We start from the raw sequence: 24,712 nt of genomic DNA, 5'->3' as shown, positions 1-24,712 counted from the left end.
AAACAGCTTCTAAGTCCATTGAACATTAAGCTTATGTAAAACTACCAAGGTGTTCAGGAACTTCATTTTCAATGTAAATGTGTGGACAAGGAAAACAGAGTTTTGGCTTGTAAACACACAAATGTGGCTGCCAACGCCATTGGTTATTGACCTGTTTGGCTTTTGACCCATTGTGTTGTCAAACCTTCCCATTGGCCTCAAATACCACCTCATTGTGTTGTGACTTTTAAAGTGCTTGTGTGAACAGGACTTCTATTTGGACAAAGGAAATAAAACATTACAAAAAACAAGTTTATATGTTATAGGCCTCAGACCATTTTATCTATTTATTGTTTGTGCTACATTTCCATCTTGGTTATTCCACGACCCATGATAGCTTTCTTTGTGTTTCTCTCTGGTCTCAGCAGTATAATGTAACATTTGGGACCAAACAGTGCCATCAAGAGGCCAAAACTGGAGGCTAGGATGGCAAATACTTCTACTGCATCTGCATATTTGCCTGGGGAGTTTATGTAAGCAGGAACAAAGGCCACCCACACAGCACAGAAGATCAGCATGCTAAAAGTGATGAGTTTGGCCTCATTGAAACTATCTGGAAGATTCCTTGCCATAAATGCTAACAGGAAACTAAGTATAGCAAGTAGGCCAATATAACCCATTAACACTGAAAATCCAACTGTGGACCCGACTACACACTCATACACTATTTTGTCATTGTAGTATTGAGTGTTTTTATGAGGCACTGGTGAGGAAGAGACAAGCCAAGCAGTACAAATCACTGCCTGAATGGATGTAAGAAGCAAAACTGTCCCTCTCTGCTGTCCAGCACCAAAACACTTCAGACTGGCTCCACCTCCTGGCTTGGAGGCCTTGAACACAGCCAGAACCACCATGGTTTTAACAAGAATACAAGAGATACAAAGTACAAAGCTTATCCCAAATGCTGCATGTCTCAATTGACATGTCCACATTCTGGGACGGCCGATAAACAGCAGTGAACACAGGAAACATAGCTTAAGTGATGCTAAGAGCAGGAAACTCAGTTCTGAATTGTTGGCGCGTACCATGGGTGTGCTACGGTGATGGATAAAGATTCCTAGGACAACAGCACAGATACACGTGCCGAGTAAAGAGGCGGTTGTCAAGCAGATACCAAGAGGCTCTTGATAAGAGAGGAACTCCGTTTCTTTAGGAACACAGTGGTCACGCTGGGGGCTGGACCAGAAGTCCTCTGGACAACTGCTGCACTCCATGGAGTCTGTTAGAATAAGAGAAAAAAGAGAACACTGACAGTTAAGTTGAATGGGCCACTAATGCCCAAAATTGTATTGCTCGCTATGTATCTAGTAGTGGACATGTACTTTTTTTACACCTGGGCATCAAGAAAGTGACAAAAGTATAATCGCTGGTTTAGGATGCCGTTTTATAATGATACCAACCAGTTTCATTGCTGTACTTTCCCTCAGAACAAGCGACACAGTCATAACAGCAAACAGGCTGTCCCTTTTTTCTGGTCATGCGGCTACCTGGAGAACAGCTCTCACTGCACTTGGACTGGGGTGGCTGTCAGGATTGTAAAAGTTATAGAACAGTTATTCAACACTTTTTGATTGTGTTATTGTGTGTCATAAAGTACCAAGATAAAAAGAAAAAACAATAAACAGGATTAACCTGTTTGAAGACAAAGCTCCAGAAGATGTTTTCTTCATCAAGTGTGAGTTCTTCACCTTTGGAGGCAGACTTCTTAACAACACCCACATTCTGAACATTTATTTTTCCATCAGGGAGCCACTGCCAGTTTATGATGTCATATATTGGTAAGGCATCACCATTCTCATCAAATGATACTTGATCCCCAAATGTTGTTGTAAAGTTGACCTTTTCCAAGTAATGTATAAGCTACACAGGGATATAACACAGACATATAATTTGAGAAGGTGAGAACAAATATTTAATGTTGTTGATTTTGCATTAGTATTGTAATGTTCTGTATGATATATTGTTGATTTATTTGTCAATTATTATAGTCAAAAACATCAACCACTGTTGCCATTAAGTAATTAAGTTTGTCACAAGAAAAAAAGGGAATTTTATTTTGTCTTGTAACTTCTATGATTAAAGATGTCGTCATCTACTCAAAGACAATCAGGAGAGTATGTCTTCTTTTCCCCAAATCTATTTCATTAATTAACTCAAGATGAAGCAGGAGATTTCAAAAACCAAACAGGTGTAGTGCAAACTGATATCACACCTGCCATGGCTCCAGTGTTTGCAAAGCCGCACAGCTGTGCCCACTGAAAGGCCCTCTCCCTGGCACACAGCGCAGCATATCATCAAGGGCATATGCCAGGGAATACACAGCCTTGTAAATATTGTATTCTGGCCTGAGGTTTGAAACATCCAAAAACTCAGTCTCCACACTTGCTAGATCTTCCTGCCCAGTGCATAGAGCTCCCCCAGCTTCCACCCAACCTGCTGGAGGTGGTGCAAATGTACACCGAAATGTGTATTCCCAAAACTGACTTACCTGAAATGTAATTAAAACAAAGAATTCACAGAAATAGCAATTATAATTATGGAATTTACAGAAATGATTGTAAGGTAACACTCTTACCATTCTATTTCTATGATTATTGGACTTGTCTGGACTTGTTTTAAGTAGAAAATCCTTAAGCCCAGATATTTCTCCTCTACGGATGGCAATGCCCAGGGTGCCACCCAGGTACGGCATGAAGCCGGGTGTCTGGAGCCCAGTTGCTGTAGTCCAGGCTTCACTGGCCATCCACTGCAGGCCTGTCATATTCTGCCTTACCACCTGTAATTTGCTCTTATTTAATCAAATTTTTCAGACTGATGTATACATAACATAATTTACTTACTAGGAATGAATACTTAAACTACTACACATTATATTTAAAACAGATATTTTAGATGGGTAGATTATAAATAGATAGAGATATAGATTGATAATATAAATACTTCTTCCATTAGTTGAATCATGTGGATCTGATGTGCAAACACAATGACCACACGAGCGGTTGATTTCTTCATTAAATGGACAATCCTCTTAAGTTCAGCTGGGTTGTCACCCCAGGGCAAAATCTCAGAGTAGGCCAGACAACCTCCAATAGACTCAGTTAAGTCAGATTGGAAGGATCGGGCAACATGGCGGCCATAATCATCATCACTGACCAGCAGACCGGCCCAAGTCCAGCCAAAGTGTTTCATAATCTGAATCATAGCACGCACCTAAATAAATATAGAGCACAGGGATACCTGTTCATGTCTCACAATAAAATAAGAGTCGATTTTACCACTACACTTATTTTCTATATCTACGTAGTTTAATTAAGGATACACAACGCCGACACAGTACATTTACACACAATTACAGCTCAGTAAACTCTTTGCATTTCTAGAACATAGTTTGTTTCACCTGGAAAGCATCACTTGGGATTGTTCTGAAGAAGGATGGAAACCTCCGCCTATCACTCAGGCAGGAACATGTGGCAAAGTAACTGACCTATAAAGACATACATTATTAACACAAGTGTGACTTTTTACTATTACTTCAATTCAGGGTAAATAAATAAATAATTTCATCTTTTACAAATGAACTGTTTTAAAATATGCATTAAAAATAAAACTTCTACCAAATAAAGCCTGAGATTTAATGTAATATTTACCATCCTTTCACTTTTAAGTATATACACATTTGGTGCATCAAAAGAACAGCTAAAACTGAAGACAGAAAACTTACCATGGGCAATTTGAATAAACCTATCACATCAGATGTGGCGATTGAAAATGTTGAAAAGGGATCTCCCACAATCCCAAGGACTGGGGTGGTCCCTAAACAGGTCTCTTGAAGCAGAAACTGCTCCTCTCGACCGCTGGCTAGTGACAATGCAGCACTGAATCCAATTACAAGTGTGGCACAGTTGTCGTACAGACTGTATCCCAGAGACACATTCTGTAGCAGGTTGGGGTTTTTGTTGATCTCATCAATAGCATAGGCCATGGTCATGGCATGTCTAAACCCTGGAGGGTCAAAACTAACAAAAACATTTCTAGATTAACCACTTGAAAAATCAATATATATATATATATATATATATATATATAATTATCTGTAAATGGTGTCTACTTCATGTGTTTGAAACTTACCCTTGGCAGCTGAGCTGATTTGGCTCTGACGTGAACGTCGGCTCATGGAAGACAGAGGTGTAGTGAACCTCAAACAGACCACCGAGGATCACATCACCAGCCTTGTGCATCTCATTAAAATTAAACTGTTTCCTTAATTTACAGGAGGAGAAAAGAGAGGAAGACTCAGACAAGAACCAAATCAAGAACAGAAATGTGTCTAGAAATGCCCCCATAATGGCCCTCCTTCCTACACCCATTTGGCTTCATGCAATGTTACCTAATTTTATAAGTAGGGCTAAATCATGTTTTTTTTTCGTCATAGTTTCACACCGCCCATCGGGGCACAGACAGTAGTGTAAGGGCAGGGCATACATATCAAACCAGATTTACAGGCAATGTGATGATGACATTATTTATTTGCTGTATTTTCTGTTAATTTCTTTGTCCGAGGTACTTATTGTTATTTTGAAGTTAGAGTGCAACCTAAAACTCTGTAAAATGTTGCTGAATGGAACAATTGATAAATCATCTTTATAACTTGAATACATGTAGAGGAAAATAAAAGTAAACAGGAATAAAGAAATATAACAGAGATAGCAATTATTTTCCAGCTCCGGATCAACCCAGAATTGTCGATTACTCGAGGATTGGATCTTAATGTGACTGATTTGTCTACCAGTTACACTGTTGCTTTATAGCAAGAGTAGGAAAATATGGTTTTGAAACAGACACTCATTCCATTCAGGCTATGGTGTTGATGAATATCTGATTTGATCTCTCTCTGTGATGTGTATATCTTTTAGTCTTTGGATTGCTCGGGTTGTTTGGAATTGGGGCCAAAAGTTTTATATTGTAGAGCCGATTGAATTGGAGTCGGGGGCGGTGTGTTAAGTATGGAACTCCACACTTTATATTCCATTAGGTTACAGACAAAAGAATATACTTGCTACATGCTACCGTGAAGCTGGAATTCTAACAACTAACTAACTAACTGGTTCGTGGTGCAACACACTATACTGTATATGAATAGGTGAATAGGTGAATTATGTCCCGTAATGTTCCACCACACAAGCCCCCCCAGAATTCACCCATACACAAAGTCCGTGCGGCGGGGAGGAGCGACAGGCCGACCACCACGACTCCGGAGAACAGGAGCCGGAGAGGCGACTCCCGCAGGGGCGGCCGATGGGAGTGGTGGGACCAGAACCGCAGGCCCCAGGTCGGTGACAGGGGTCAAGGTCGGGGGGTGGCCCCGTCGCGGAGGCCGTGCCAGCAGCCGGCTGGTGCAAGTCCAGGTGAGCAGCCTTCACCCGGTCCACCGAGACGTGCTCGGCCCTGCCACCCAGGACCACCAAGTGCTTTCCCCCATGTTTCAATACTCGGAAAGGCCTGTCGTAGGGGCACGAGGAATTGCTCCAGGGGGGCCTTCGTGTGGCGGTACACCTTAGCAGATGCCCTCACTTCCTTTTTGAGCCCCCGCCAGACGAACTTTGCGGCCACCATCCGCTGCGAAGGCTTCCCACCGGGGTGCCACAGGTTGTGCACCGCCTCGAACATGGAGCGCCTCCAGCTGGCGGGAACGACTGGACGCGGCTGGCCCGTGGAGACGTCACACAAGAGATCAACCTCAGCCTCTGCCATCCAGCTGATCTCCTGGATGGGGGCCTTACCCTTCAATGCCTCATACAGCGGACACATAATGTGGGCGGCCCGGGCGATGAAACGGTGGTAAAAGGTCACCATCCCAAGGAACTCACGGAGCGACCGCGCCATGTGTGGGCGAAGAAACGCTGCGACAGCCTCAACCTTCGCCGGCAGGGGTGCAGCCCCGCCCTTGGTGACGCGTGCAGAGTGCTTGGTGGTGGGTGCAGAGAAGGTGGGCAGCGTCAGGTCTGAGAACTCGGCCAACAACACAAGATACTTGTGACTACCTGACAATGAGTTGTATGCCACCTTGCCAACCGTACACACGAGGGAGGAAAACGTCAAGGCATCAACCAAGCGTTTGTTTCCAACGTCCACCAGAAGCCCATGAGCACACAAAGAAATCTGGCCCAAGGAGGGGAAAATAAATATCTGCTGTGACGAAGTCCCAGTTGAACCGCTGCCCCCCAACACATAAGTTTACACATAGGCCTCATGCCATATGTGCGGATGGGGCTGCCATTAGCTGTCGTCAACTGCGGTCCGTTCCCCCCCCCGACGACGTGGAGCTCCCCAGCGCCGCCACCACGTGGAAATACTTCAGGTCCTCGTCACGGACCTGACGGCCGGCAAAGTGCGCCTCCACGTGTGCGAACCACGGCGTAGTATAGAACTCCACACTTTATTTCCCATTAGGTTACAGACAAAAGAATATACTTGCTACGTGCTACCGTGAAGCTGGAATGTTAACATCAACAACGACCGGAACAAGGTACCACCCACTAAATGGTCCGTGGTGCAACACACTATCACGGTGAATTATTTCCCGTAATGTTCCACCACAATATACAAATACCAAAAACAACCAGGTCAGAATCGCTTTGTCTGCCTATCTACGTAGATCTCGACCAGGGCCGGCCCTTGGCATAGGCAGTATAGGCGAATGCTAAGGTCGCATCCATCGATTGGGGGCGCCGAAAATTGGGGGGAGGAAAATTATTAAATAATACTATTAACGATATTTCATAACAAAACAATCTCCCAATTTGGGCTCAATAAAGTACATCTTATTATCTTATCCTATCAGAACTACGCCTACATTGTGTACAGTGCCCATAAACTATGGAGGAGAAACGGGAGAAAGACAAAGGTACAGTAACGTTAATGTGATGATTAATCAAAAGTCAATTGAAATGTAGTTACCGTTGATGGAACAGAGTGTTAACTTGCTAGTGTTAAGATTGCGGAAAAGGTAGGACCCAAATGCTGACTACAAAAAGGTAAGAGGTCTATAAACAAAAGGCGAGCTTTATTTTCAAAGCTGAAGATCACAAAACATGGCATGGATAACATTCTAGACGTCCATAACAAAGTCCAACATTCCCAAAAGGGTGGGTGGAGGGAGTCCGGAGGACGGGTCTGGGTCGACAGCCCAGAGGCAAGGCAGAGGAACCGGAAGTGGTCTCAGGTGGACGGCCCGGGGCCAAGGCAGAGTTCATGGTGGGGGTCTAGGGCGGACGGCCCGGGGGCAAGGCAGAGTTCATGGTGGGGGTCTCGGGCGGACGGCTCGGGGGAAAGGTAGAGTTCAAAAAGGGGTGAAGGCCACAGCGGGCGAACTCAGGGGGCCGGGCATGAGGGCGAAGGCAGCGGCTGGAAGAGTCAGGGGGCCGGGCTCGAGGGCGAAGGCCGCGGCTGGGGAACTCAGGGGGCCGGGCTCGGGCACAAGGTCGGGAAAGAAGGCGGCGATGGGACAGCTCCGAAGGGCGGGCAGGAAGGCGGCGACGGGACTGCTCCGGAGGACGGGCACGAAGGCGGTGACGGGATAGCTCTGGAGGACTACGTATGCCGCAATGGGACCCCTCCAGTGTCAGCTGGATCGCCGGAACACTGGGATCGAGAGCAGGAGCTGGCCTGGTCATACCCCAGGAAAGGGTTAGAGACTTCAGACAAGTCTTCAGGACTACTTGTGAGAAGCTGTAGCCACTCAGGCAACAAGCTCCTGAGCCAGGGCTGGCTTGCGAGCGACCTCCTGGCGTGCCTCCTTCAAGGCAGCCTGTAGAAGCCAAAATGCTTTTGCCATTACTTATTATTTGTATTATTATCTTCATTTCTGTTTGCATCGCGTTTAATTCTTATTGTTTATCACTTCCGCCAATGGTCACGTGGATGTGGTTTAATGTTATTTAGGTCACCTTTTGGATGCCGGTTTGGGAGGATATGATGTAGGAAGAGGGTGAATGGCACTCTGACCGTCAGGTTGGGAGTTGTACATTGTTTGTTTGCATTTTATTAAACACTATGGACTATGAATTACTTCGGACTCTTATATGGAACGCGAGTACATTTTAGACTCTCAGCAGCATAACTCATAGGGAGTTTGTGCCGCTACATTAGTCAACAGAAAAGGATCGCCGCATCGAAGACGCGACGGAATGGACTGGATCCTAAGCAGACAAAGCCGGACATTCGGGATCACGGAGTTGGAACACTGGGACAGTTTCCCCCTCGGCGGAGTGGACAGGAAAAGCTAGAATTAACCGTGGCCGCAGGCGGAAACTGATTGACTGGAGCACATCACAGCCAGTTGAGGCGGTAGGCACAATTGCGTTCATTCTGTGTATTTTTTGTTTGGAACACAGTTTGCAAGTGGTGCTGCCGTTAGTCCATTGGGGACTGTTATTTGGCGTGTTTTGTGCGTGCTGGTTATGCCGATATCGGCGAAGGTTTGGATTTCCGGAATTGTTTGTAACGTGCACAACTGTGATCACTGATCAGGCACCACGTCTGTGACAAGATTGACATTTGTGAATACTGTTGTGTGCATATTGGAACATGCAAAATGAGTGATAACAACGAAAATGAGGATGGAGTGGACAATGTGTTAAATATTGGAAACAGAAATAGCAAATTGACTTTTCATGACTCAAGATCCAGAGTAGGCATATCAAGAACTGCGTCTGCTTATATAAATGCTCAGGTGGAAGTGGCCGCCCTGATGGTTTTACAAAATCTACTTCAACAAAGACATGCTGTGGAAAAATAGGAACATGAGCTGGGGAGAAGAAAAGAAAAACTGGACCTAGAAGGAGACATCGCCGCCACCATGGCCAAAATGAAGGTGCTTGCTGAAATCCAGTGTTCCGAGTAGCTCTACTACAGGATCTGATGGCAAGCAGTCATATTTTGTAAATGGACTTAAGGAAAAGAAAACACTTCATATCAACACAGATCCTTGTAACCCAGCCACAAGTTATATATAGACCCTCTAGAAAAACGCGGGCAAAAATCCTTAATTATGCGGGCTAAAATCCTTGATTATGCGATTAAACATGCAGGGTTTTTATGTGATTTTATGCGGTGAAATTGCGGGAAAGTTGCGAAATATGCGAAATATTTTTTTTTAAATATTGGGCTGTCTTATTTATTCTCTCTCACACACAACCTGCCATTAACGTTAAACCCCTTTACTATTGAATTAAACACATTCAATGTTTATTTACTGTAAAAGCAATAGGGCTATTTTAATCACACACACACACACACACACACACACTTCTCCGCCTCATTCTGTTTTCATTTACTTGTTCGTTATCTGACCAGCTTCAATCTTGTAGGCTACTCACCTCGTTTCTTGTAGCCCTCGAAAGGGTTTTGGATGTTGATGCCTCGGTGAACGTGACTTGTTTGGCTTTCTTGTCCGCAGCAGCAGAAAGCATTTTCGAATGTTTGAATGAATCAAAGTGGGTCGTCACCGTCAATTTTCTCTTATGCTCCAACCAAGCGGCAAACTCTGGGGAAGAGCCGGTGTTGTGTCACATTATGCCTCCCCATCATGAAATGCCCCCCTTGTCACGGGAACGCGCATTTCTAAATGACACGTTTACACCTCTAAATGACACGTTTACACCTTAAAACGATGTTTAAAACGAAAAGTAAACGTTCAGGGTTTTTATTAATGGTAATTTTCAGACTGTGAGTTGTTTAGTGGTAGCTCATAGTCTTGATCAGGGACGTGCACAGGTACAGGCTAATGTTGCCCGGGCAACGGCCCGTTTGGCCAATACGGAAGTGCCACACACTGCAGTTCATATATTGGCCGATAGGGACTGACTGCAGAAAGGAGCAATTTCCATAGACCCCCATGTTAAAATGCCCAACTTTACAGCATAAAAAAACATGTTTCTACCCATGGATGCAATAGATATTATTATGAATATAGTTAGATTCCACCTTCATGATTATGGATCTGTGAGTGAATTGTTTTCTAACACGACTCTTTTATTCATATTAGGTCTTAAAGTGTTTGCATAAATTAGGGCGTGGTCACATTGAGTGACGGCTCTGTCAAGTGACTGCTGCTGCTAGCTTCTTGTCTCTCTGCTAGCTGCTCCGTGAAGCTACAGGCACTCTGCCTGCTCAGTTCATCCAGGGACAACACACTCTTACTCCCTAAGCGTCCAGGAGCGACGTTTGGTCAGTGTCCGTGGCGTCCAGTTGTGACGCTCCTAGGCTCCTTCAGCGTCATAAAGGGAGGCAAATAGCTTTCAACTGATTGCAATGTATTCCCATCTGCGGCGGGATTTGACGCTCGTGGAAGCACGGCATTCGTTTGTGTCGGCTGTCCTTAAAGGCAATGTGAGCGTCCATTCCCATTGGATAACGGAGAATTGTACACCCGGAAGTAAGTATTCCTCTTACTGTCGATTGATTTTACAGTGATATCTGCACTACTCATCGACTAAAAAACACCAGATTATCCTTGTTAATTACACAACATTGATTGGTTTAAATTGTGTGCAATGCTTTTGTATTTTTCCCCTTCGATTCGGAGAAACAAATATTTTTTCGGAGTAAAGGATGGCAGAAGACACTACACTACCCATAGTCCCCAGCTATCGTTTGGACTACACCATGTGCTCTGTTTGACAAACCCCGTTTTTTTTCACCATTCATTCCAATGGCTGGCGTCTATGTCACGTGATCTTCAAATTTCTCCCCGCAGAAAAAGAAAACATGGCCGAACTTCGTTTTATTCTCAGTGGAAAATGCCTATTTTAAAGTTAGTTTGGCCATTAAAATGCGTTTTGATGTCATTTGATGCGAGAAATATGAGTTGTTATTTCAGATTATGTGTGCAGTGGATGTACATGATCTTTAGTTTGCTAGTTATTACGAAGATTACTTCAGGAAATCGCGACGTTTTCATTGTTACCAAGGTGGTTGCTAGGGACGCTGCTATCGATATTATTTCTGTTATGTTGTGTAACTGTTTAATGGTGTTATCTTTATTGCTACCCCCTTCCCCGTCAATGTATAGTGTTGGTCCACAGCGCAAACATATTAGTTTATAACAAAATCCGCATCTAAAGATAGCCTACGTTATTTCCCCCTGTGCAATTCCAGTCTCACATCTCACAGCACATCGTCATTAACAAATACCGGAAACAGACCGAAAACATTTTAAAAAAAAAGATATATACTTTATTCCGAGTGTGCTTGCTTTTCTCTTTGGAAGTCATCACATAACGGCATTGTAATACACGGTTCGGCTGCATTAAATATTACATATCTGCCGTAGTTCTGTATTTATAGAGCCCTGATGAGAAGACTTCTAGACAAACATGAGGAACTGAAAACGTGACGTGGATCATATATATATCAGCCATTAAACAACATCTTACATTTCTTTTCTCACAATACGTCTCCTTGCAGTATCAACATTAATTCGGCTGACTTTTATATTTGATCCAATTGGTAGATAGGCTGTATTTACTTCATAAAGGTGCACAGCTGATATAAAGGGACACCTAGTGGTTAAAGCATGTTATTGAATTTCATTATTTTTATTATTAGATATTAATAGGATCCCTATAAAGTATATTCATTACTCGTTATTCTCTACCAATAGTTAATTAAAGACTGTATATAATGACTATTTTGCACATCCCTTTCAAGATTTCAAGATTTTCTAAGGTTTATTGACATAATCATATAGGCTTACACAACTATGCAACCCAGTCTCACGGCATTTCGTGTTCACCAACACGATTTTTGATCTATTGATTCGTGTTCACCAACACGATTTGCCCCTTTTTTTCGTGTTGCAAAGCACGATTTTAAAAGCAATGTATTTCTACTGCCTGCATCACGTATTTTTCTCCGGTCGGGTCGTGGGAGACCGGAAGCTGTGTGGTTCATAAAAACATGTTCCTACTCAATATCAAGCCACAATTATTGCTTATATTTTAAATCGTATAATTTCGAACTTTTGTTGCCCTCTGTGAGGAAAATAAATGGGGCTCAGAGCCTCAGAATACGGAAATCTGTATTTTTAAATATTTGTTTCCTTCTAATTCGTTATTCTTTTCAAAATAACACACTGTTATTTACTCACCAATAACACACAATTATCCTTGCTTTTATTTATTGGTTTAATTCCATAATCTCTGGCTTTTTTGGCGTCCGTCAGGAACTGAATTTCAAAATAAAAATAACCGGAAACAGACGTAGGCCTATAAGGGACATTTCGAGCATCATTGCGATTGTCAACATTTCTGAGTTTAGGATGGCCGAAGACACTACACTACCCATAATCCCCAGCTATCGTTTAGGACTACAGTCCCCGTAAGGTTACGTAGAGCGTCAAACAGCTGTGTGAAATGGAACGAAACCACGCCAGACTATCCAAAACTGGAATCGAACGCCCCCCCCAGAACTACACATGCTGGCTATTGTGTTTCGCAAAATGTTCTATGGGACGTCTCTACTGAACGTTTTCGTTTTTCCCATAATTAGAAGTTGCCAGTATTAAACACATTGGTGTTATCAAATGTAAAACATATAATTAATAAATGGGTGAAAATCGCTTGTGTCCATAATGCGCAGCATTAATACCCACATGACAGCTCATTGTTACTTTGTAATTCTACTCCACTACAATTCAGAGGTTAACCTGGTATTTTTACTCCACTGCATTTATTTGAGTTACTTTGCAGATTCTGATTAATTATGTGAAATATAAACAACCCTTAAATCAGACTTTAGTTACACCTGAGTAAAATTCAGGTAAGGTGATTGTCAAGTGCCAACAATCAGGAGAGATATTTGATAGTTGGTGCTTGAGAAGACTAAACATGTATCTGCAATTGACATGAATGGAAACGAGTAATAAAGTATATGCATTACTCGTTATTCTCTACTAATAGTTAATTAAAGACTGTATATTATGGCTATTTTACACATCCCTTTCAAGATTTTCAAAGGTTTATTGACATATCATATACACAACTACGGTGTAGTTATGCAATTAATGAAACACTTGGGTCACAGGTTCCTCAACAGTGCATTACAAGACATCTATCAATATGTGTGTACCTCCACCATTAAACTGTCATATTCTGCACATTTCTTATTCTATCTACATACATAAGAGTATAATTCATATGTATAATATCAGTTAAAATAAGTGATTCAACATAGTTAACATTGCAGGAAAGCAATATATTAGACATTAAGTACTTTGTCAGGCTTAATATTTATCTGCAGATAGATACCCCCAACGTTTTTTTCTTATTTAAAAGAAGACCTTAATCTGTTATTTAATGTTTTAAATAAAGGTTAATTCGTTTTTCTGTTTTGCACCTCCTCCTATTAACCTGTTAAACCCCGAGCCTGTTTTTCAGGTTTCAGGCTCGAAAATGACATTCCCAGAACAAATGACCATATCTTCCCTTCTAAAAGGGTTACATTAATAATCTTTTTTCTCAAAGTAATGATAAATCTGTGAGTTGGATGTAGAAAAGTCAGATTCAATATAGATGTTTTTTATTTTAAAGAAAATTCAGATTGAACATGGTAAAAAACTGTAAATTATAGTGTCCGTCCAAAAAATATTTTGTACTTATAGTGAAAACTAACCTTGGATGATGGGTTAGTAGACTAAAAGCTTTAGGAATCCAAAGTAAAACATATAATAAGTACCCTGTATCAAGATTGATGCAAAACAAGTGATATTTGACCTTTTTAGACAGATTTAGCAAAATAAAAACCTCTTCTGGGGCCATTTGGGTGGATCTTCCATATCTCTGGCCCCCCTTGCTTGATTTTGACATGTGACATCTCTTTCTGACAGTCAGAGCCAATGGAATCGAGGGGAACTCCCACATAGTCCTTATTTGGTCATGTGTATGTGTGAGACTGCTGCATCGCCGAGACCGGAAGCAGCAGCTAGCTGTGGTGGCTACCATTAGCAGCTAGCATTTACTCTCCGATATTTACATACAAATGGAATTATTGATTATAAATTCAATCAGTTTTTTATACATGGACGTTAAGAACCTATGGATTAACAGATTCAGCCGCGTTTTTTCTCATTTTAATGCCATTGAACACGTACTTTGATCAGATTGACAGCTACTTGTGAGACGATCTCCCTAGAAGCTTCGTAAAGGTACGTGTTGTGATGACTGTATTTGCTTCCCCTGTCGCGAGTCCGGATCACTCAGTGATGATACTATATACCTACATAATCTATGGAGTCTCAGCTTTAATCGGATATATTGTATGTGCAGCTATGATAAGTAATAAGGGTACTTTTATCTTGAGTTCTGTGTCAATGTCCGTTAGCATTTTTCACTCAGGGGTAATTTAGATGCTTCTTGTGAGACTTGTGTTTTGTTTTGGTAAACATGGTTTGTATCGGCAGTTAGCTGAGATTATTTCCGTTAATCTGGTATAACACATTAATAGGTTCTTAAATATTAAGATCTCCTGAGACACAGTATCGTGAAAAAAAGACCCAGGGTCCCCGCCGGCGGGGACCTTCGGGCTTAACAGGTTAATATCTTTGTACATTCTGCACTAAACTGTTTTATTGTAAAGATCACTTATAGTATCTTCTTGATTTTTTATATTCTATATTTATACTTTCCCCCTATGAAAGTATGTACTCTTAATATGTTTGTAATCAAATAAAACACAATAATTCAATAACGTGCTTTAACCATTAGGAGGTGCACACAAGGTACACACAGCCATAATAACTTTGTATTATTAGTGTAGGACACTTGTGTTTTCGTACAACATCTGAAGATGTGTAGTTTTATGCATGCTTTCACATAATTTTACAGCATATTGCTATACTATTTCAGACTCAGTATTTACATTCTTACATTCAAAGAAAATCAGTAATATCTTTAAAAACCACAGTCCTTTTATATCAGCTGTGCACCGTTATGGTGTAAATATAATAAATCTGTGAATTAGATCAAATGTAAAAGTCAGCCGAATTAGTGTTGATACTGCAAGGAGACGTATTGTGTGAAAAGAAATTGAAGATGTTGTTTAATTGTTGAATATATTTATGATCCACGTCAAGTATTCAGTTTCGGCGGCATTTTCTCAGTTTTTCCAAAGGTCTTCTCATCAGGGCTCTATAAATAAAGAACTACGGCAGATCTGTAATATACAATGCAGCCGAACCGTGTATTACAATGCCGTTATGTGATGACTTTCAAAGAGAAAAGCAAGAGCGCTCGGAATTAAGTATTATTTTATTCTTTTAAAATGTTTTCCGGATTTCATATCATATAAACACCGAATCCCAGCATGCATTGCGGCTAAAACATCCAATAAGCGAGCTTAAAACCATAGCTGAGGATCTTGGGTAATCGCTCGAAATGCTTACGTCTGTTTCCGGTTATTTTTATTTTGAAATTCAGTTCCTGACGGACGCCAAAAAAGCCAGAGATTATGGAATTAAACCAATAAATAAAAGCAAGGATAATTGTGTGTTATTGGTGAGTTAATAACAGTGTGTTATTTTGAAAAGAATAAGAAATTAGAAGGAAAAAAAGATTTAAAAAATACAGATTTCAGTATTCTGAGGCTCTGAGCCCCATTTATTTTCCTCACAGACGGCAACAAAAGTCCGAAATTATACAATTTCAAATAAAAGCAATAACTGTCGCTTGATATTGAGTAAGAACATGTTTTTATGAACCACACAGCTTCCGGTCTTCCTCGACCCGACCGGAGAAAAAGACGTGCTGCAGGCAGTAGAAATACATTGCTTTTAAAATCGTGCTGTGCAACACGAAAAAAAGGGGCAAATCGTGTTGGTGAACACAAATCAATAGATTAAAAATCGTGTTGGTGAACACGAAATGCCGTGAGACTGGGTTGAACTATGGTGTAGTTCTGCATTGAATGAAAAACTTGGGTCGCAGGTTCCTCAATAGTGCATTACAAGACATCTATCAATATTTGTGCATACCTCCAGCAATGTTAACTCTGTTGAAGCACTTATTTTAACTGATATTATACATAATGTATTATACTCTTATAAGATGTATGTAGATATACCATCTCTGGCCTTGTCAGGTATTGAACAATCAATAAATAAAGAACACAGAATTGTTAAATATAAAACACAGAATTTGTGTGATTATACTAAATGATTTACAAATAAACACCACTGCATATTTACAACTGTTACACATGCTGATGTAACGCAAATGTTCCAACTTGGGATCAATAAAGTATATCTTATCTTAAGCTGATCGATGGCTACTGCCATATTTGCAAAATTTGCCTCTGAACCTTGACAAGTGCATGTTTCAGGCTTATCAATTAATGTAATGTTATCAATTAACAACAGGGGTCACAAACATAAGACCAGCTGTTAAATAAAGCTCTTCTGACATTAGCTGGCATGTGTGTATATATATTAATGCTGCCCATTATGGGCACAAGCAATTTTCACCCATTTATTAATTATACGTTTTAAATTTGAGTGTTTCCTATCCCCTAAACCTCCAGGGATGTACACAGTTTAATACTGGCAACTTCTTATTATGGGAAATACGAAAACGTCTTTTAAAACTACAACTCTAGAGACGTGCCATAGATACAGAACATGTTGCGAAACAGAATAGCCAGCATGTGTAGTTCTGGGGACGGGGTGGGGGAGGGGGGGACGTGGTGGACCCGTTCAAATCTAGTTTTGGACAGTCTAACGTGGTTCCATCCCATTTCAAGTGCTGTTCGAGAATCGGCGTAACCCTCGGAGCACACTCTCCAATCACAGAGCTTGTTTGTCAAACAGAGCACATGGTGTAGTCCAAACGATAGCTGGGGATTCTGGGTGTAGTGTCTTCTGCCATCCTTTACTCAGAAAAAATATTTGTTTCTCCGAATCGAAGGGGAAAAATACAAAAGCATTGCACACAATTTAAACCAATCAATGTTGTGTAATTAACAAGGATAATCTGGTGTTTTTTAGTCGATGAGTAGTGCAGATATCACTGTAAAATCAATCGACAGTAAGAGGAATACTTACTTCCGGGTGTACAATTCTCCGTTATCCAATGGGAATGGACGCTCACATTGCCTTTAAGGGCAGCCGACACAAACGAATGCCGTGCTTCCATGAGCGTCAAATCCCGCCGCAGATGGGAATACATTGCAATCAGTTGAAAGCTATTTGCGTCCCTTTATGACGCTGAAGGAGCCTAGGAGCGTCACAACTGGACGCCACGGACACTGACCAAACGTCGCTCCTGGACGCTTAGGGAGTGAGAGTGTGTTACCAGGGAACACAACTTGACCCCTGCAGTGTTTGTTTGTTCTTCATGCCTATATATCGGACTATTGTGACTCGCTCTGCGGTTGAAACAGACGGTGCATGCATGCGGTTTTGCGGTAAGTGAAAATCGAGTACTTATTTATGTGTTAATGATTTTAATCAGCTACGTAATGAATGTTAAGGCTTGGGTTAGCGTGTAAGCGAGTGGTAGCTACATTGGTGCTAACGATGCTAATCGTAGCCTCCAAGTTAAAATGATAGACTGTATATATAAAGGTTAAAACGAAATAGACAAGTGTTAAGCGTTAAGTGGGATAATACTGTAGAACAAACGGCTTCTGTTTGAGGTTGATAAAATAAGGTCATCCTTGTAACTTAGAGAGATATTTTATTATGTAGGTAGGAACTGTATGCATGCTAAGGTTAATTTAAATTGGCTATGCTCAAGTATGTAAACAAGCTAATGTCGAAGTAGTGTATGTGAAATAAGATGTGTGTATATTACAATTATTAATGTCATATTTTAAGATGATTACTTAGATATTACAATATGGCTGGTTGAGCTGGAGTTCATTATTGAGCTTACACGATAACGTCATAGTCATCTGAAGAACGAACCCAAACCTTGTTGTTTTTATTAATTGCATTACCAAATTGGTATCAAATAAACAGTAAGCATTGGTAACACAACTTCCAAAGTTACAGTAAAATAAAAAGGACCCTGACTCGGACAATACACAATCCAACATGTTCAACAGAAGAGAATCAGTTATATTGTTTGTACACATGGTACTTTACATATATATCTGTTTGTTTAAGGTGTCCAGGTGATGCAGACAGGCTGGACCAGAGAGTAGACAGAACTGGACTCCTCACAGCAGTGAACTTCAGCACAGGTACAAATACTCTTTTTTTCATACTGTACAAAGAATCAAGAAATATATTGGTTTAAATTAATGAAGTATTGACTTGAATACACTGATATACATTCCATTAAACAATACTAAATACTAGATCACCTACACATCAGTTAAGTTGAGGGGTTTTTCCATGCAAAAAGTTACATTTAGATGTTAACAAGCAATATGACTGTCAGCTTTCTAATGTAATGTATTGAAGGCAAATATATTTAACACATAGTTAACTGCTAACTGCTACTATTTATCTCTCAATATTGTCTGAAAAAATGTGGTAAAAGTTATTATTTCAGTGAGACAACAGAGCAAGCTTCTACAGTTGCACTACGTTTTGATAACAGTTAAATATTATTTTGATAATAACATATATTTCAATGTTGATGAACTTCATACTGTTCATTCCTAATCTGATTGTCTTTGTAGCTCACTGTTGAAATTAAAAAAAAAAACATTACAATTACAAAATAATTATATCTACAGCCCCTAAACACACAAACACACCGCTTTCATAAATAACACACTTGTTCTGCAATAATATGTTTTATGTTTCCTGTAAGTTTTGTTAGGAAAGGACATGCCTGAAAGACACGATTAAACATTTTCTCCTTCTCTGAGGGTCAAGAAGAACATCCAAGAGGAACATTAAAAGCTGATGTTATGAGACTTTAAGACCAGTACAGGACATTCACTAAGAAACAACTTTTATTGTGAAAACACAGTCAGCTGATCGAATGCAGCTATTTTCACATCTACACTCCATCAGCTGATTATTTCTATTTGCCTCACTTTATGAGCTTCACATCACCTGTGCATTGTACTGCAGAGTTTGCAACGTCACAAATAAATGGGGCCAATCTTCAGTCAGATTTTCAGTAAGAATAATGGACAAAAGGAGTGCAAATACAAATACAATTTATTGAAATGTGAACCAAAAGTTAATCAAAAATGTTTTAAATAAAAAGCACATATGGACAGAAGGTGTAAACCTATTAAATGTATTTAACACATTTAGTCAAATAAAGTGACAGACTAGGCTTTTGCAGTTGGTATCAGCTGTGCCCAGCATGGGCTCCTCCATCAGGCCTGGTCCTCCTCGCTGAGGAAAGACCCTCAGTCCTCTCCAAACCAACAGACAGGACGCCGATCACACGGAGGTTTCTCCCTGAAGTCTCTGCAGCTCTCTGGACACCATGCTGTCTCAATCCGTCCACATTGAATATGAGAGGGGAAAAATGAAAATAATAAATGCTTTAGACCATAAGAAATATAAAGTTGACTGTTGAGTTGCTCAGTTTTTTTAGATTGTCAATACTATTACTGTATAACTAATATATTAGGTTAAGAGGCACATTCAAATAAAGATTGGTCTTTAAATACATTTTGTCTTTTGAATTGTTTGTCTAAAGTCAAGGATCTAGAACTGGTACTTAGTTTTAATGATACAGTCTGGTTATTATGCTGTTTGGAGGAGGCCTCACAGGTAAGAGCACTAACTAGCTACCATCACATGTACCTTAGCTTGACTTAAATGTATTAAACGTGTAATTAAGTGATATCAAAATATAAATAACTAATGTCATGCAAACATATTAATATTTGCTTGATTCCAGTGTTGAATTTAGCACAATTGCATACAAACGTTAAGGGATTTTAAGATTCTGAAGTATTATGCTAAAAACTCAATAACTTAGATTATTATTTATAGTTTTGCTGAATAGTTCCATGTCCGCTTACCTTAGAAACGTAAAATGCGACGGCAGTGTGCAGATGGGGAGCATGTTAGCTTAGCTTGGTAGCTTCAGCTAGCTCTGGAACTTCCAGCTCGGTGGCAGCAGGTCCCGCCTCGGCTCTGCCTCTTTGCCCTTATAGAGTGGCGAAGTCACGTCCATCTACTTCCGGTCCATGGGACCCAGGAAGCGGAAAATTATACATTGAAGTCAATGGAGAGAGAAAAGTTATCTTTTGATCCCGTTTGAATTGTGCCACGAATTACACATATGATGTTTGTCAATCTTAAACAATCATTTCCATGTAAAAAAAGTCACAGTTTGTCGTAAAACTGTTGAAATATAAGACTATGAAAAATACGCAACTAGAAAGACTACAAATCCCAAATCCCATTCTGGGTCGCGTAAGTGATGTCATAGGCGATAATGCTCCAAGACTGGTTGCGACTCGCAATTAAAGCAAAGAAGAAGAAGATCTCATAACTGATTCATTCCCTCCAATATAAGAGATTGCTCCAATTAATTCACTTTTATAAGATGCCTGTGTGCTTTGTACCAGGTTGGAATCACAAAAGTGATCATACCACTTGCTCGTTCTATCGCTTCCCATCTGATGAAAGGACCAGGAGTCGTTGGACCAAACATATCAGGTAATATACTTGTTTTGCATGGAACATAGTCAAGTTAGCTACCTAGCTAGTACCCGAGCACGTTAGTTAGCATTACATTACATTACTTAGCCTTGTCATTTGTATTAGCCTTAACATGAAGTAAACCAAAATGTTAAACAGTAAGAGTAGTCATGATGGTAAGTATTTTGTGAAACATTTGATGTCATCCATGTAGCTTCCCCCCAGTAAGATGAACCAAGCAAAGTTGACATACTCAACATACAGCTGTGCTCTTAAGTTTACATGAATAATTTGTGAAATATTGGTATTAACAGGTTTAAATAATTATTAGTAATTAATTATATAATTTTCTGATTATAGACGAGCAGATGAGAAAAGCAGAATATGCAGCTGCCATTTTCCACATGGAAAAGAGAAAGGGAGCTTAGCTGTTTTCAAACTGGTTCATGTATCACTTAGTTTACTGAACCGTGATGAATGAAAGAAATTAGTGAGGTAGTGGTTTACTGAAGTTACAAAGACATTAATATATCAGTAACAGGTCAGTGTAAACACCAGCTTCTGTCAATTATGGATCATTCAAACTATATACAAATATGTAATAAAGTTCTAAAACAAGTATTCGGTATATTCCTTGATAGCTTTTGGAGAAGGTTGTTTTTAAGTTTACTCAAATCTATCGTTTCAACTGTTTCACTTTATAAAAAGGGAACAGGTGAGTAGAGCATCATTGAGTTTCTTATTCTGTCAGTAAATTATCCAAATGAAATGTTTTTCATTATTTTAGTCAACCCTAAACAAATTGATTGTACCTTTTAATAATGACCTTACATGGTCGCCAAAGTTAAATTAACTTCAGAAAATCAAATCTGTTCTGAGAAAAAACTAATAAATGTTTAAAGATAGGAATTTGCCATCCCACTGTAAAACAGTCCGTAGAAATGTAAAGGTGTAGTTGTAGTTTAGTCCAACGTTTCATTTGGATTCATTTGACAAAAGTCAACTATTTTCATAAAGAATATATATATGTTTCAAATTCAAAGTCAACTTTATTGTCAATCTTACTCAGTTTGTGTTTATAGAAAGAGAGATCAAAAAGACGTTTCCAACAATCCCAAATACGAAAAATTTAATTATACAATTTACAGATATTTATACAAATATATATATCCTATATACACCATCATGTATAATGATGGTGTATGATGTAGAAGGAAGTGTGGTAGATAACAAGTAAATATAGAGTTACATACAGATCCATGTTACAGCAAAAGATGGAATAACTAAGAAGCACGCAGTATAATAATAATTACATGCAACAATTAAATAACTGCACAGCATCTCCACCACAATCCCAATCTGCTGTGTCCTGTTTTCCTCCCCTCTGCGTAACACCACATCACACATACGAAACACAACGCAGAGTCCGAGGGTGTTAAGAGTATGTTTATTTAAATGTCCTCCTCTCTACTGGCCAACACAGGGAGCATATGCTGGGTGTAGAATTTTTCCAGGAGGAGGAGATTTCCATGCCATGCAGGGTCTTTGGGAATGGGGATGATGATTGCCTCCTTCGTGGTCCACACAACAAAGTAGCAGAGACTCCGGTCTGTGATGTGCAGCTGCCCTTGGACCTGGTGCCAGTATGGGTGATTCTCCTTGAGAATATATGACCCACCCTCCTCACGGAGACAGAAGGATGGTAACTGGACTGCCTCCGTGATGGTCATGTTCCTCTGGCTGTGTGGACACTTCACCTCCAGCAGGGCAGATGGCTGCACAAGTCCATCGGATGATGCTCCCAAAACACCCGACTCACTCACAAAGAGACCAGACTCGAACACTGTCACCCGATAGGCCTGCACAAAAGCCTCCACCCCTTCGGTCTCGTTTACAACCCCCCAGTTGACAGCCATGACTCCGTCCAAGTTGTACCCCCCAAGCACCCTCTTCATGAGGGACGCGCATGGAGTGGATGAAAGTCCCGACCGCAGCACAGCACCAAAATTGCTGGCTGTCAACCTGCCCCGCTTGTGTAACTGCCACTGAGGATTTGTCCGCTGTCCTACGTGGCTGTCTGGATGGCAGCTTGCTGGTCTCTGCTCAGTTGCATTGAGGCAAGAATTGCCTCAAGCCCCCGACCCCCATGCTCCTTCACCAGCTCCGGCACGGTGACAATGGCCTGATGTTGAGGCTGCGGCTCTGGCTCAGGTGACAAAAGCCATGCCATGCCACACTGTGTGCCCCTTAGTGCAGACCTGAACCAGTCTACATCCTCAGTGGCGATATCTCTGGCCAGTGGGTTGTATGTCTCCTCTCGCTGTTGATACAGTTGAGACACCGGCTGGACTACTTTTGAAGTGCCAGGCTTCCTCCACTGGCACTCAACATCTGTGGAGCTGATCTGCCACATGGCAAATATTGCAAATGCTGCAGTGTGGCTGCATTTGTACATCCCCCGTGCACAATCACAGACAGCGCTCTGCATCGCGCCATCGTCTCCCATGCAGATTTTGTAAAAATAAAGTAAGTACCATTTGTTAGCATGCTATAATAGATTGAATGAGCAATATTACAAGGATGGTCCGGATCTGGGGGTGGGAGGGTTTATTTTTCCATAGTTTTGTCCTCTTGTTTGATTGTTGTTATTGTTTGTTTTTTCTGTATTTTTTGCAATTTGTGTTGTATTGGTTGTGATTGTACATTGTATTTTTCTAAATGTGTATGAATACATTTTTGAAAAACATTTGATAAACAAAAAAAAAGGATTTGGTCAGGATCTAGACTCGGTGTGTAGTTTATTAATTAATCAATGCTCTCTACATTAGGAAAACACATACCAGTGTACCAGAGGGAGTCACACACAGCTGTGCCTAGATAACCAAACAAATTGACAAGATAACCAAAATCCTTGAATCTACACACAGCAAATAAACTCAAATGACACAACGACATGTAAAAAGAGATCACACATACAGTATAGTCGATATAAAACTGGCCGCTTCAATCTGAAGAGCAACTAAAACAAAACACAGGAGTGTATCTTGTTCTTGTGAACACTAATGTTATCCACAGCATACACAGAGACCACAACGTTTTTAAGGAGACGTTAGTGTACCTTGTTAGCTAGCTGACATTAACGTTAAACATTGCACTCATATTACTCACCGAAACCTTGTAAAGCCGGTCCCGCTGCTCTTACAGAACCGACTAACTCCCCTTTCGTGTATGTACAGCTCTCAACATTCCCAGACTTGTAGTGATTTTCACCTCGTTTTATACTTTTCGCCTCATTCTGAAAGAAACAGGTGACATTTGCTAACGTGACGGCCATCTTTGTGACGGTGACGCGTATTGTGCGAGACCAGAGACCTGTAGTTTACTGAGCGGTTTCACACAAACAAATGTGTAACTTCACAGTTTTACCACACATTTTTATTTTTTTGACTAACATCATATGTGTAATTTGTGGCACAATTCAAACAGGATCAAAAGATAACTTTTCTCTCTCCATTGACTTCAATGTATAATTTTCTGCTTCCGGTGTCCCATGGAGGCTCCCGGAAGGGGAGGAACTTCGCCTCTCTATTTGGATCAGGCAGGAGTTGAACTCTGACGTCACTGTCGAGCCGTTAGTGGCCGACTCCGCCTACTAAGGGCTTCTCTGCAACTCTGCAGAATCCTATGGGTGACGTCACGGACCCTACGTCCATTTATATATACAGTCTATGGCTCCAACACACAGTTGCACGGGGTGCAGAATAGTTTCCCCCCACTTTCGTGCAAGACATCGGGGTACTGCTTTGCCCGGTCTTTAGCAGAAATGTTCGTCGGTAAATAAGATGGATTAGATTTTTTCATCTTGGTGTTTTCTCTCTCGTGTGAGTTCCACACGTTCACTCTACGGTGTTGTTTACCTTCTGTGATGCGCGAGCTGCGTCATCATCATTACTACTTCACGTCAAGACGAGTTAACTTTTTTCCCCCTCAACTTTGTGTGGAAAAATGCAGGGATTATGCGCCCTTTTAAGAAATATGCGCCCTTTTAAAAATCTGCGC

The 24,712-nt window shown here is 40.8% G+C and overlaps 1 protein-coding gene across 1 annotated transcript; it reads right to left on the bottom strand.

Moving 5' to 3' along the window:
* Positions 1 to 338: 338 nt before the first annotated feature.
* Positions 339 to 22,883, bottom strand: LOC117553786 (extracellular calcium-sensing receptor-like). Its single transcript, XM_034227856.1, has 11 exons — positions 22,723 to 22,883; positions 5,611 to 6,253; positions 4,168 to 4,331; positions 3,761 to 4,055; positions 3,437 to 3,523; positions 2,980 to 3,249; positions 2,615 to 2,815; positions 2,252 to 2,527; positions 1,672 to 1,899; positions 1,440 to 1,563; positions 339 to 1,258 (listed from the first exon to the last, which is right to left on the bottom strand). The coding sequence occupies exons 1-11, from the start codon at positions 22,881 to 22,883 to the stop codon at positions 339 to 341; spliced, it is 3,369 nt and encodes a 1,122-aa protein (XP_034083747.1).
* Between the last annotated feature and the right edge of the window lie 1,829 nt (positions 22,884 to 24,712).

The sequence above is a fragment of the Gymnodraco acuticeps genome, unplaced genomic scaffold (assembly GCF_902827175.1).
Source record: "Gymnodraco acuticeps unplaced genomic scaffold, fGymAcu1.1, whole genome shotgun sequence".
Taxonomy (NCBI): domain Eukaryota; kingdom Metazoa; phylum Chordata; class Actinopteri; order Perciformes; family Bathydraconidae; genus Gymnodraco; species Gymnodraco acuticeps.
This window is presented reverse-complemented; position numbering and strand designations above follow the sequence as displayed.